The sequence below is a fragment of the Centropristis striata genome, chromosome 5 (assembly GCF_030273125.1).
Source record: "Centropristis striata isolate RG_2023a ecotype Rhode Island chromosome 5, C.striata_1.0, whole genome shotgun sequence".
NCBI classification, from domain to species: domain Eukaryota; kingdom Metazoa; phylum Chordata; class Actinopteri; order Perciformes; family Serranidae; genus Centropristis; species Centropristis striata.
The window spans coordinates 31,658,788-31,673,349 of NC_081521.1; the positions used below are offsets into that span (position 1 = coordinate 31,658,788).

At 42.0% G+C, this 14,562-nt stretch overlaps 1 protein-coding gene across 2 annotated transcripts in view; it reads right to left on the minus strand.

The window, feature by feature from the left end:
- Window positions 1-3,548: 3,548 nt before the first annotated feature.
- The window catches only part of LOC131971657 (potassium voltage-gated channel subfamily A member 3), an 83,818-nt gene continuing 72,804 nt past the window's right edge, over window positions 3,549-14,562 (minus strand). Inside the window, exons 1-3 of one of the 2 annotated variants that reach the window (XM_059333190.1) lie at window positions 7,334-10,175; window positions 4,587-4,661; window positions 3,549-4,440 (exon numbers count right to left, since the gene is read on the minus strand). In XM_059333190.1, the coding sequence (XP_059189173.1) occupies window positions 8,580-10,175 (1,596 nt within the window). In that variant the 3' untranslated portion in view covers window positions 3,549-4,440; window positions 4,587-4,661; window positions 7,334-8,579. Of the gene's footprint in view, window positions 4,441-4,586; window positions 4,662-7,333; window positions 10,176-14,562 lie in introns of those variants that run through there. The other variant, XR_009394399.1, reaches the window with a different exon arrangement.

The window sequence follows — 14,562 nt, forward strand, 5'->3', positions numbered from 1 at the left end:
GTCAGAGCCAGCATACAACACAGCACCTGACCCAAAACAGAAGAAAAAAAGGAAGGAAAAGGTTGGTATGATGTCAGAATGAGCACTATGTGTCACATAAAAGAGGATCGGTAGAAGTGCAAGTGAGGAAATGAACATAGTCAGCAGGAACTGGAGTTAGAAATGTGCAGGAATTGAACATAAGGGACGGAACAATAGAGGTGGAGAGGGTAGCAGATAAAGGTCACAGTGACAGAGTGATGAGTCATCCAGTGGAGCACAGCAGCATCTCTCTCTCCGTTTCACACGATCACCCTCTCACCATCTGTCTGTTTGTTTTGACAGCAAAAACTGAGATGACTGGCAGGAGATCACCCCTTCCAACAGCTCGGAGAAAAAAACAAAAAACGAATGTGTCTTAACATCTGGGTCTGAATATGCTGCAGATATTGTTTTGTTGTTGTTGTTGTTTGTCTGCCTGCATCTGTTTGAATGTCTGAGATTGTTTTGTTTGTGTGTTTGTGTGTACTACATATGTCTGGATAGGGAGTACTACCGTGTCTACTGCACTTGCAGCTGGAAACTGGAAGTGATCAGCCAATCAGCATCCAGAAATAATCAGATTTTTTTTTTTTTTTGTGGAAGCACTAGCAACAGCATCATCACCCTTAGCAACCAGCCTTCCCAGCTGCCAATGGTGTGGCTCTGCCAGTGAACATGGAAATAACACACAACTGAAAGTCACAGGAAAGTGCACTGTAGGTGGCAGGTAGGAAGGATAAGAAAGTTTTATCTTCAGGATTTGTATGTTAGAAAACTTTGTATCTTCATTAATGTGGTTATGTCAAAAGGCCTTCAAAGTCAGTAGTTTTTAAAAACGGTCTTTTATTAATCCAAGTGACTTTTCTATGATCAAAAAGATTGTCTTAGAGGACTGGATAAGGAAAAAACTAAACAATGGATGTACCTGTGAAGCAGCTATAACAATATTTTTTAACAAAAAAATTAAGTGCAATGACAATGTTCAAACAAATTATCTTGTGAAAGGGGTGAGGCTGAACTGATGGAGTTTAAGTTAAAAAAACAACAACAGCATTCATGATTATTACTAATGATATTCCTCTATTCTTATGTTAAAATTTCAGCTATAGCAACTACCCTGTCTGACCAGATGGAAGTCTGTCAACCTAGTTAAGTAGTCTTATGGCTACTGCAAAAGCTGAAGGTTAGTTTAAAAAAAGACATGCTCTTTTCAATAGTCATTGGACATGTCTGTAATAATGATTTATGTTAAAGCAACCACTAAAATGTTTTACACACAGTTGTGACATAAAGTGGTGGAAAAATACCACACTGTGAAATTACTTCATTGCAAATAAAAGTCCTGCATTCAAAACAAAAGTACAGAAGTATCAGCAAAATGTACTTAAAGTATCAAAAGTACTTGTAATGCAAAATGGCCCCACTCTGATTGTTTTATACCTTGTAAAAGTATGATTAGATTATTTGTATTGATGTATGTAAGCAGTGTTTTATTTTTTGTAAAGACAGGACTACATCTAACTACTTAATATATTGTTATGAGGCTTAATTTAAAAATGCATAATAATGTTTACATTTATCATGTTTATGTTAAGTACAATATTGGCCTGAAAATGTAGTGGAATAGAAGTATAAAGCTCCATAAAAATACCATACTTAATTATATTCCACCACTGGTGACATAAATAACACATCAATAACAAAAAATAATTTATTTTGATTAAAATATGAATTTCACAATTTGAACTGCAGGAGGTGCCGCACAACAGCAGCCTTAATATATCACATGGCACTGATCTAAAGTCATTCCATCTTCCTAGAGATGTTGAAATATGCTTTAATCATTTGCTGTTCTTGGCATTCAGCCTGTAAGCCTCTATGTTGTTTGTGTGCACATACAGTCTGAGTTTGGCTCATGAATTGGTTGTGCTGGCATTATTTTAACTCCACTTAGACCTGCTGTTCAAGTGGAGTCCCTGCATGGTGAGACCCAATCTGCCTGTGGGGCAATGCACTGATAGTCTGCCAGACACACACACACACACACACACACACACACACACACACACTAATATACCTGAAAGCACACAGAGACACACAAATGACACACTGCCAATGCTTCTCAGAAGCCATGTACACATAAAGGATACTATTGCAGACAGCTAAGTGCTGATCCCTTCAGTGCACCTGTAGAGGGCTGGATCTTTCCTATATTCTCTTTATCTTGCTGACAACCCTCCCTTGTTGCTATGGAGATTTCCTGGTTTAGCGCCATGGCTGGTGGTGAGCTTTGATGACGTCATAGGTATTTTTGTGATCTCAAAGGCAGATCACTAACACGTTTATTAATAAAACCAGAGAAGAGAAAGACAAGGCAAAGAGCCAGAAGGAGAAAGAGTTTAAAGGGGGTAATAACTGATAAACATTGTGAATATTTAGTCTAGAACTATCACCACATTTCCAATATGGCTCAAAGAAATGCAGTTTGATACTTGTGGACAGACGGTGGCCTAGAGAGATGGCAGAGTTATTAGCGAGCTGGTGGGCTCGCTGGAGCAATAAAGCACACTTGCTCATACACAGGATGACAGTGTGATGACTGTAAACCTCTGTTAGAATGTTAATATTTACCTCCTGCGGCACCGAGATGATATGAAGTTTTCCACTGGACTCGTACACAGTTCAATTCTTTTCGAGGTTCACAGAGCAGCCAAATGTGTGGCAATAACGCTCTCTAAAAATTCTGAATCAGCATCTCTTTCGCAAGCCAAATATAAACCCCAGAGCTCTTAAATCTGTCAGACAGAAGACTGTATTTCATTCAATATTATATTTCCATTGCACTGATGTTTACAAATAGATGCAGTATGCTTTGATAGAGGTTTGGCCCGGTCATACTGTTACAGTGGGGTTGCCTTGTTCTGTCTTCTCCACACAACCACAGCAGAGACTTCTGTTGTCTGTTTTTCTGTAACCAGTCGTCTAACAGGGCTGCGAGCCAAACGCTGCTGTTCCCTGCTAAAAGGCTGCTCCTGTGTGAGGCTCTGCATGGGAAACACTTATTAAACAGTGACATTTCCTGCACAGTTATGGATAGTTATGCTCTGATTAACCTATGCAATTAGAGCGACATTAAATGATTTCACCATTTTTAGTAATCATTTAAAGAATCACAGTTTTATATTGTAAAAGCACTGCTATAACTTGATAAAATGCCCTATAATAGACTATGTGATGGCCTTGTTTCACCTTTATCCTGTTAAATAATTAAATGCAAACCGATTAGGTTGCTCATATAAAACAACACCATATCGGAGTGGATTATAGAAGTGGATTAACTCCACTGAATCAGAGAGCTTTTTCAAATGTCTCTATTCATGGCATAATCACAACATATGATACGCACATATACTCAGGTCTGTAATTGGACCTAGATATTCTCCCAGACATAAATGGATACCATTCTCTCAGTAATTGAGTGAAAACAGACTGCAGCTCCTCTCAAATAAAAACAGTACAAATCATAATCTCTTTATATGGGTCATGTTTAAAACAGCACAGAATAACACAGAACAAATACTGGCATACGCAGCCTTCCCCTGACATTATTCTGACCCATCTCAAGACACACCAGAGCACTCTGGGATAAAAGAGAGCCATTCACAGGCACGTGTATGTGTGTGTTTGTGTGCATGCCTCTGTATTGTTCTCCATGTGTAGGTCAGGGGAATAGCTGCAACCAGCACAGGTACGTAGGTGTGTGTTTCACATATTAGCAATACAGAGCACACAGAGCTAACAAAAGGCATATGGCTAACAGTCTTTGATTTGTATCACAGTTTCATATCAGCAAATCACAATTGGCCTCAGTTATTTGCCACTTTTGACTCGAAGCAAAAGCTGTTTGTCAGTTATTGTCCGTAATGAATGTCATTACCCAGAAAGAGGACTACAGAATGTAGACATCCAAGTAAAGTGTAGGCATTGAATGTGCTTTGCAAAATTTCTGGCTGTTTCCTGAATGTGTCCTTTTGAATTTTGTATAGAAAGCAGTATGGAGAAATCATAACAGTCCCGGCTGAATTCTGTCACTGCCTGAAACACTTTTGATCCTGTAATGCTTCCACTCACAGCGTGTTATATCCAGGACAGAGGCAGTCATAAGACTGCAGCTACAAAACTGTACATGGAATATTTTAAGCGTCCGTTTTTTGTCATTCTTGCAATTGCATTTTGTTGCATTTTGAATTGAGTGGTGATCCACTGGACTGGGAGAACTGGTAGGCACCTAGTCCGCGTTTGAGGACACCAGTTAGGAGGAGGAGGATTAGGGAAGAAAAATTGATCCATTGGGACTTCTGTCTCAACTCTTAACTTCGGCCAATCTGGCCAAACAGGAAGACCGGAGTCATTGTGCCCCTAAAGAGAAAAAAAGGTCACTGCAGGTTAATGGATAATCTATACAGCTCTAAAATGAGAAAACCTTTCTAAGTGATTATCAGGCAATGTTATCTGAAGTTCACCAATGGCATATTTACTCTACTTATGAAATTAAGTGTGTTTACCTTAATGGGAGGCAGTATAATTGGGATCGTCAGGGGTTCCAGGAGGTCTGTGAAGAAAAATAGAACCACTTTCACCTGTTAGAGAGAGAGAAAAAAAGAGGAGGGGGAGAAAATTGTTAGAGCCACACAGCAAAGCCAGACCCATCACACAGCTCGGTGGTTTTATTAACAATGCAAGGCTGCTCCTCTTCTCCCTGCTGCCTCATTACCACTCATGCAAAACTCAAATTGTAAACACTGTCAGATCAGAGGGAGAGGAGAGGAGAGGAGAGGAGAGGAGAGGAGAGGAGAGGAGAGGAGAGGAGAGGAGAGGAGAGGAGAGGAGAGAACTTTGGGATTAGAGAGTAAAGAAGCCCAACATTTCCATAAAACTATCTCCACTGACAGCCACATTGCCCATTAATCCGTCTTTGAGTGAAGCAGATATACATCCAAACTTCTCACTTACAATTGACCCTTTATAACACCATAGACTAAATGACTGCACTATAGTAAACTCAAAGAAAGAAGAGTGAGGGTAAAGAGAGGTAGAGGTAGGTCTGTCAGTAAGGCATATCCATAACTCAGAGATGTACCTTAGCAGCAATGGACAAAATAGAAATTGAAAATACTGTGCTTGCCGCAGTACTTTATTACATCTGTGGTTTATTCTTTAACAATCCTTCCTGCCCTTGAGGAAATCTTCCAGACTGACCGATGGAGTTGAATAATAAACGAATAGCTCCATAGTCTGCTCCATAATATATCCCGCTTACTGATCAATAGACCATGGTTGTCCTCACTGGGGCTTTTTATGTGGCCTGTTAAATGAGCAGGCCATTTAACTGATGACCAGTACAGAGTTTTCCCTTTAAAATATATGAAGTCAAGGTCAGGGGTCAAAATGGAAAGCAAAAATCAATGAAAGGGGTCAGTCATCCTGTGTAGGACCTCCCCCATTTTGCCTTTAGGGTAAGCCTGCTAATGAAACTGCCCTAATTGTCACTCAGCCATGACTGGAGGGGTATAGTATTAGTTTACTACCACAAACATTTGCTTATAAGCGCAGATTCACATGGAAACTAGTTTCTAGGTCTGGGCATAACATGAAAAAATACAATACCAGTAACCTCAAATGAAACCACTACAAATATAGTACATTTGACCCCCTATTTTTATTTGAATGGAAACATTCTGTTATGTAAAATGCCGCCTCCGCTCCTCCCCCTCTAAATTATTTTTACATAAATACATTCTGAAAGTGGTTCAGAATTTGATGACAGGTCAGCATGCTGAACTGCCAGATCTGTGAAATACACTAAGCTGGACTTAGACACCACAGACCGTACGGGTTGAAGCTGCTGGTGAATTGGACCAATCACACGTGGCATTAATATCGAAGAGCACTTGTGGCAATTGGCTGACCAGTAAAACCATACATAAAGTGTTTTGTTTTTTTCTCGAGTGGGCCCTAAAAGTCACACTAAGTAGATTCAGAACATGGCTACTGGATAGATTTACCGTCCTGCCTTTTTAAAACGTTATTTCCCTCTTGCCTTCGTCTCTGTTCAAGTAAGAGTAATTACAGTCAGCAAAGACAGGGAACATAAATCCAGACACATTTGCAGGGTTGCAGTGCAGCAGTTTTAAAAGACAAGAATGTGGTACAGATAGAAAAGGCAAGAAGGATGAAGACAAAATCATTTTGATCGGTCCTTACAATTAAAATTCACACAGTGAGTATTACCACGCAAGTTGATAATCTTACAGAATAAACACCCTGCATAAGAGAACAATTTCTATTCACTAAGATTTATTCACTGATATGGGTGTCAGACCATCAGTTTCCATTTGTTCTTTCTCTCTGGTTTTTCATAGATTTTGGACCTCTCTGATATCAAAGGCAAAAGGAGACCGAGGTCACACGGCAGGTGAGGCACCTGTTCTGTTAGCAGTAGCAGGTGGCCACCAGGGGGCAGCACTGAAACAAGCTGGGTGGGCATGCTGTTGGTGCTCTTATTTATTCCATAGGCAAAGTCAGCTGAAGGTTAAAGGCAACCTGGACACACTGCAGGAGCATCAGGACGAATGCACCGAATAGGAAAATCTACAAACTAAGGCTGATGGAGGAGTAAACATATACATACCTGGAACTTGAGAGACAAATAATAAGAGCTATGAAACAAACCAACAACGACAGACAACTATCTCACACTTATATTTTCAATAATATATCTTGATTAAACTGACCTGTCTGAATAGTCTTTAAAGCCCTGAATGGAAAGGCCCCCTCCTATACCTCTGACCTCTTGACCCCCAATTCCAGCTCCAGGTCCCTCAGTTCATCTAATCTGGGGTTGCTGGTTGTTCCCAGATCTAAACTTGGTGACCGCACCTTTTCTGTTGCAGCCGCCATACTGTCGAATAGCATCCCCCTCTCCATCAGATCTGCCCCCTCCCATTGAGTCTTTCAAGTCCAGGCTAAAAACTCACTTTTATTTATTAGCATTCCCTGATAGGGCTGGATATGTGCCTGTTGAGACTGCGTTGTTTTAATTATGTTTGTTGACTGTGAATTTGATGTGATTTTACTGTCTTGACTGTGATTTTATACACTTTGTACAACACTTTGGTCAACGTGAGTTGTTGTTAAATGTGCTTTAGAAATACATTTGTCTTGACAAATCTATAAAACATAAGCAGTTAAAAAAAAACTGTCTTCATGGTAAAGAGATCATTAAGAGACAATAGCATGACACAGAACTTACCAGCTCCATCAGTGGGAGAACAGCAGCCTCTGCTGAGCGCGAGCAGTAGTGCACACAGGACAGCCAGACACAATGTGCTCCCAGCCCATTCATAATTCCTCACGCGCTGCAACTCCTGGCTCGTCACCTGTCTGAGTTGTACCTGGTTCATGTTTGGTGGGGATGGGGTGGGGCGTTTTATGGTGGCAATTTATAAACAGACCTTCTTAGTCCAATTTGTTTCTATACTAAAGTCACTGGGTGGATTCTGGGCATGTCTGGGCTTGTTTTTCCCCCAAACAGTCTTATTAGAGACTGGAGATGAGCTATTTTGATGGAAATCTTCAATATAGCTTCCAAGCCATCTGGGAGGTTACTGTAGAAACAAGGGCGCCATGGCAACGGTGACTGGGGTTACCGAGGAAACGACCGTCTCCATGGCGACTGCATCACAGCGGGCTATATTTGAGGCATCCAAAGAGAAGCACGCGCCATCTTTGATCACCGTTGTGTGTGCGCGCGCACACACCGTGTTTTTGTCCGCTTTCACGTGCGTCTCGCCCCGATAATGACACACTGACAAGCCGGCGGGGCCACTGTGTTTATATGGTGCCGTTTACGCATTAAATAGCCCACTGGGACAGTTCATATCAGGGAGTTATAGGGGGCTTATTTGTATAGACAGTAGCATTTGGACTAGACTTTAACGCACAATAAAGGCATATCACAGAACGCTCTAACTGAGATAATATATGCAGAACTGTGTTTTTCAGACATTACATGTGTTTAACCACATACACATATTTAAATGATTCTGAATATTATACATAGGCTATGACTGACGAATCACGACTCATAACGCATGTTATTACAATGTGAGTGCTCTTCGAGTAGCATATATGTCATCTTTCACATTTATAAAGCTTCTATTACTACCTGTTGTGATAATATATTGGCTATTGCACAATGCACAACAGGTCAATTCCCTCACTCAAGAGAAGAATAGTAGGTCTACGGAGCTCTTTCTCTCCAAGCGCAAAAGGAAAACAGAGCAATTATGAACTCAGATCACCGAAATTAAAATTTCTGATACTTTGAATGGAACACAAAGCAGCGTCTCTGAACGGACAGGGTTTGCTCTCTCTTTCTATTCCTTTCTCTCTTCATCTGATCTACCGCTGCTTGCACACGCTGGAGCGCAACGACAGAAGTGTGTTTACACACACCCCTCCTTCCTGTGTTCAGGGCCATGACTCGAAAAATGTGGCTACACGTCGGTGAAAATCTTTTTGTTTATGTTCACACAATTCTGCGAGTTGTTTTGCGTCGTGGTGGGAAAGTTGGGCTGCTGTTTGAATGCGCTGTTGATCCCGTGCTCCTCTATCACCATGTACTCGCTCTTGCTGAGTGAGGATGAGGAGCGAGTCTTCCTCAGCTCCTCTGTGTCTGCTAGAGGCTGACAGCTGCCCACGTGCAGGTACTGTGCCTGCTCCTCGCCCTCCGTCTCTCTGTGGTAGAAGTAGTTGAAATTGGAGACGATGACAGGTACAGGCAGGGCAATAGTCAGCACACCAGCGATTGCGCACAGAGACCCCACAATTTTTCCCCCGATTGTCACGGGGTGCATGTCCCCATAGCCTACGGTGGTCATGGTGACAACAGCCCACCAGAATGCGTCCGGAATGCTGTTGAAACCCGATTCTGGGTCGTCTGCCTCAGCAAAGTAGACAGCACTGGAGAAGAGGATGACACCGATAAACAAAAAGAAGATAAGGAGGCCCAGCTCACGCATGCTGGCCTTCAGAGTCTGTCCTAAAATCTGGAGCCCTTTGGAGTGACGCGAGAGTTTGAAGATGCGAAATACCCGAACAAGCCTAATTACGCGCAGAATGGCTAACGACATGGCCTGCTGTCCGTTCCCCTGCCTCTCTGCCAGCTCTGTGCCCAGGGTGATGAAATAGGGGATGATGGCCACAATGTCAATAATGTTCATGATGTTTTTGGAAAACGTTGCTTTACTCGGGCATGCAAAGAAGCGCACCAGCAGCTCGAAGGAGAACCAAATGATACATAACGTCTCCACCACAAAGAACGGGTCTGAGAAGGGGCTGATGAAATATGTGAGTGTGCCATTAATCACAGGTGCAATGGTGATCGGATCCCTGTTCTCGTCCCTGAACTCCGGCAGTGTCTCTAAGCAGAAGATGACAATGGAGATGAGAATGACCAGGACGGACACTATCGCGATGCCCCGTGCGGGACCCGAGCTCTCTGGGTATTCAAAAAGCAGCCACACCTGTCTTTGAAATTCATTCTCTGGCAACGGCCGCTCCTCCTCCTTTATGAAGCCCTCATCCTCCCTGAACTTCTCCATAGCCTCCTCACCCAGCTCATAGAAGCGGATCTCCTCAGAGAAAATGTCAATGGGCACATTTACGGGTCTTCTGATGCGCCCGCCGGACTGGTAGTAATACAAAATGGCATCAAAGCTGGGTCTGTTTCGATCAAAAAAGTACTCGTTCCTGAGAGGATCAAAGTACCTCATCCTCTTCTTGGGGTCCCCCAGCAGAGTCTCTGGAAACTGGGAGAGGGTCTTGAGCTGCGTCTCGAAGCGTAACCCTGAGATGTTGATGACGACCCTCTCGCAGCATTCGTGATCCGGTTCATATCTGTCCAGAGAGTGGTGGCCCGGCAGAGCCGCCGACTCTTCTAGCATGTTGTCACACGCCACAACCGTCATCACGTCGGCTTCTGTCTCGGTGTATCCGTGGTTCACCAGGTTGTCGCCCCGGGTTTTGGTCGCGCTCGGCGGGGGTGATTGCAGGAGGCTGAGGTGGTCGTCCATGCGCGGTTGAAGAGGCATTCAAGGGGCGGCCGCCTCGCCCCCCTTCGCGAACCCCGGTCAACCACAGCCGCCACCACAGCCTCTTCTCCTCCACCGCCGCTCTCACTCTCTTCCTTCGCTGCACTTTCACTCTCTACTGTTGCTGTTCCCGCCCACGAGGAGAGATCTGGGTTTATAAACAGGCCATCCACCCGCCCACGGCGCGCCAGCGATGGGTACCTTTCCCTGCCCTCCGCCAATCGCAGCCCGCACAGATATACACAAGAAGCAACAGACGGGCGTCATTCAACTTCATGGTTTGGGCGTGCCCGCCTCCCTCAGCCCCTCTCTCCGTCTTGTGGACACGCGCGCACACACATACGCACACACACTTACTAGGCGAGCGCAAACAGTCTCCTTTTAAAACAAGGTCACTGCCCACAGATAGGACGTTTTCAAATAGGCTACTCATAAATATATCAGGGACAGTCTTAAAAGACGCGCCAGCATTTACGCGTCACCCTTTGTTCCAGCTTTTGTTCATGCAAGAAACGTACTTGGGTGTGCCATGGCAAAATTAAATGCATCTGGAGACGGAATATTGTCCTTAATTGCTCCGTCGTTATTCTTAACTACACGCACACACACATGGCGGTTGGAATGACTGGCATCCGATCTGATCTTAAGTATAATTGATGCCTGCGTCCCAAAGTGGTGATGGTGCGCGTTAGTGAGGAGAGCAGGAATGGGAAAGAGAGGACAGAGGTCGAACAGGTCGAGAAAGAAATGTGTTATTCATGTAAAATAATACCAAATTTGTCATATGTTTAAAGATATGTTATAAAGAAATACTGGTAAATATGACATGAAGAGACACACACCACCCTGCCACATGCACTCTAGCCCCATGCAATATTTAAGGGCTAATATAGTGAATGTCAAAAGGGCAGCTACAGTACACATCATCGCCGGCCCTGTGACAGATGTGATCAGTTATAATCACATAGGAGACAGAGTAATCCTTGCCTCTCCCATCTGAAACCTGACTGGTTTATACTCTGTCTGAATATCAGCCGCACTGTGCCGTTTAGCCTTCACAACTTGTATTGAATGTAATGCTATTAAGCCCTAAAAGTGACAGGTGTCCCCACATTATAAAACCAAAAGTAGTAAACAGGAGGTATATCACAATAGCACTGTTAAAAAGAGTGTGATCATTCCTCACAAGTGGTGTTGTTGGTTGGCAAAACCGACCACAAATATTGTTCTTAGTCATCAGCTAATGCTCCAATTGTCTCCACTAATTATGCCACATAAGTCTATTTTAGTTGCAGGGACTTTCTGCTCCTGGGAGCTGCTGTCCAAGGTGCTGAAATGTAAAATAATTGCAAATATTTAGACTGGTATTTTGATCGCTATATGATTCACAATACTGGAGATAATGATCATTTTTGCACTGTTATTCTCCTTTTCACCTTTCTCCTTTTGAAAGATATGTTTAAATGACCATGATGTGATTTGTTTTGGGAAGATTTGTACCAAAATATGTTTTTCAAGTCTGTAGAACGGGATTCATTGACTGTGACAGCTCTGCATCATCATAATACTTAATTCAGATTGGCATTTTGACACATATTTGCACCTCTTCCAATTTGGATATTGTACTAGTCCATATTGCAATATTAAAAACATTTTTGATTAATTGTGAAGCCCTACAAAGAGTTTCTCTTTTTCTTTTTACAAAGTACATTTCTCACCTGCTTGGAGAAACAGTCTCATTGATTAAGTCAACCTGAAGGAACAGAAGCATGACAGTATAAGCCTTATTACAAGTGGTCAAAGACGTTTGGTACAGCCACCAGCCGCCATATGTAATCTGTAGGTATGTAGCTGAGCTGATGAGAAATGCTGTGCTCATGAACTGCAAAATAATAAAAAAAACAATAGTTTCCATTCTTACTTACATTTTGACTCCAGTGTTATATACAAGGTTGCCCATAAAGTTGGAATAGTTTTGTCACAGTCATTTCATGGAAAGAGGAAAAACATTTTTATTCCAACTTCATGAGCAACTGTGCAGCTTTCACACTAGTTAAATAGTGCTCAGACAAAAATGTTTTTAAGGTTTTATTCATTTATATAAATTCTGGAAGTACCAGAAGTGAACAAGTGGTGGAGTCTCCCTATACAATACATGTGCATTTGACAGTTTTCTACATCTAGCATAACTTTTTATGTAATGACACGACAATGATGTCTAAGAGTTTTCCCCCTTGCTAATAGTTAAATTTGGCATAAACACAGCTAAGCAAGCTAATGCTGGTGCTCTAAGACAATATCCAGGGGCTGCAGTGGTCACACTGAATAAACTCAATCAACAGTTTGTGGCATTACTGTGAAATATGACATAAGTTGCTCTAACTAGGGCAGCCTTATGACTAAAAAAAACTGGATCACAATCAGAACAAAGGTGACTTGTGTTTCAGTCTAACAATGGACTGTATTAACTCTGCCGAATGCTTCATGGTTGCATGTCGTAACAGCAGCCTTTGGAAACCTGAACAGGACATGTACCCAAGGTGTCCTCTTAAAAGTCTTCAATTTAAGTTAAACATGCTGAGTCACTACAACCTGCAATAAAATCACTGTTAAGCGTCCCAGTGGGTCATCAGTAGAGAATGCACCATTAAGGCTTAGTCCTTGCAACCCAGTGGGCCTGGGTTTGAATCCGGCTCAGAGCCCTTTCCTGCATGTCTTCCCCTCTGTCTCCTTTTTGTAGTCGGAAAAGGCATGAAAAATAAAAAAAATGGTGGAGGTCAGTGGTGAAAAGTAACTAAGTACATTTACTCAAGTACTGTACTTAAGTACAATTTTGAGGTACTTGCACTTTACTTGAGTATTTCCATATTTGTAACTTTATGCTACTACTTGACTACATTTTGAGGCAACTATTGTACTTTTTACTCATTTACTACATTTAGCTGACAGCTTTAGTTACTTTTTAGGTCAAGATTTAACATAAAAAACATGATAAAAAAAGTCATTAGACATTTTTTGAATTAAACCTAATAACAGTATATTAAGTAGCTTAAATGAGCTAAACCTCTACAAAATTAAAATGCTGCTTGCATAATTGCATCAATTATAATAATCTAATAATATATTTGGAATATATAAAACGATCTGAGTGGGTCCATTCTGCATAATGAGAACTTTTACTTTTGATACTATAAGTACATTTTGATGCTGATACTTTTGTACTTTTACTTCAGTGAGTTTTGAATAAAGGGCTTTTCACAGTCTGGTATTAGTACTTTTACTTAAGTAAGGGCTCTGAATACTTTTTCCACCACTGGTAGCTTGTGCTGGATGACGAAACATACAAAGCATTCGCCAGATTCATCTCTACCTATTTTGGCACGAACTGACCACGAACAGTGACGTCAAGAACAGCTGGGGACCATTGTTGCATGTCCTTACTCAGGGCTTTTGTAATCCATCCAACAGTGTCACATTTTCCACTTTGTTCCATTTTTTTAATGGGAACAATAAGGAGACAATCATTATTGCCGTGTATGGCATGTGTATAACCTGTTTCTTTAATAACAAATGTTACCACATGTGAACTTGATCACATGCATCGACAGTGCACTGAGAAGATTTTCCTAATTTCTTACATATTCACAAAACATTCTCACAAGGTGAGAGGAAATGAGGACAATCCCCCAAGGTGAGGACACTGTAGAGGTGAGGAGCAGTACTAAGAGCTGCCCTGAGTTTGAGGATAAATGTAGTCAGTGGAAGGTCTTCATAAATATTACGGCCAATGCCAAACACTTGTGTATGCTCCCCTGTGTGTGTATGTGGGTTTAGGTGGGTGGGTGGTGGTGGATATGTGAGCTGAGAATAAAAATGAGAGAGAGAGAGAAAGCATGAGAGTTGACTGGTTACTAAACTGAATCTGCTCAACAAAGAAAATACCACATTTAAAGAGTGTCATAAAAACCAGCGCTCTTTCAGTCTGCTCCTCTGATGTCTTTAACAGAAGGAGTCACACTCACATTTTACCTTCATTCTTTATAAACCACAGCAGTGCATGCTCAGACAGCATATCAACAAGTGGAGGGAGCACAATATCAAAGGGACGACTGGAGGAAAGAGACCACGGGCTAATTGTGAGGGATGACTGTTTGTGGCTCATGAACATCTGCTTCCTCCAGATTAAATTAAATCAGCATCGAATGACTGGAGTAATCTGAGAAGTCTCCCATCAACATGGGCAATGTACGGCAACACCCAACCTGACACATGCAGCTCCACACACACAAACCTGTACTGTAATTGTAAAATATTGCATTTACATTTATTCCTGCAGGAATACCCTAAATTAAATCATGATTAACACTCATTTTATCACTGAAATGAG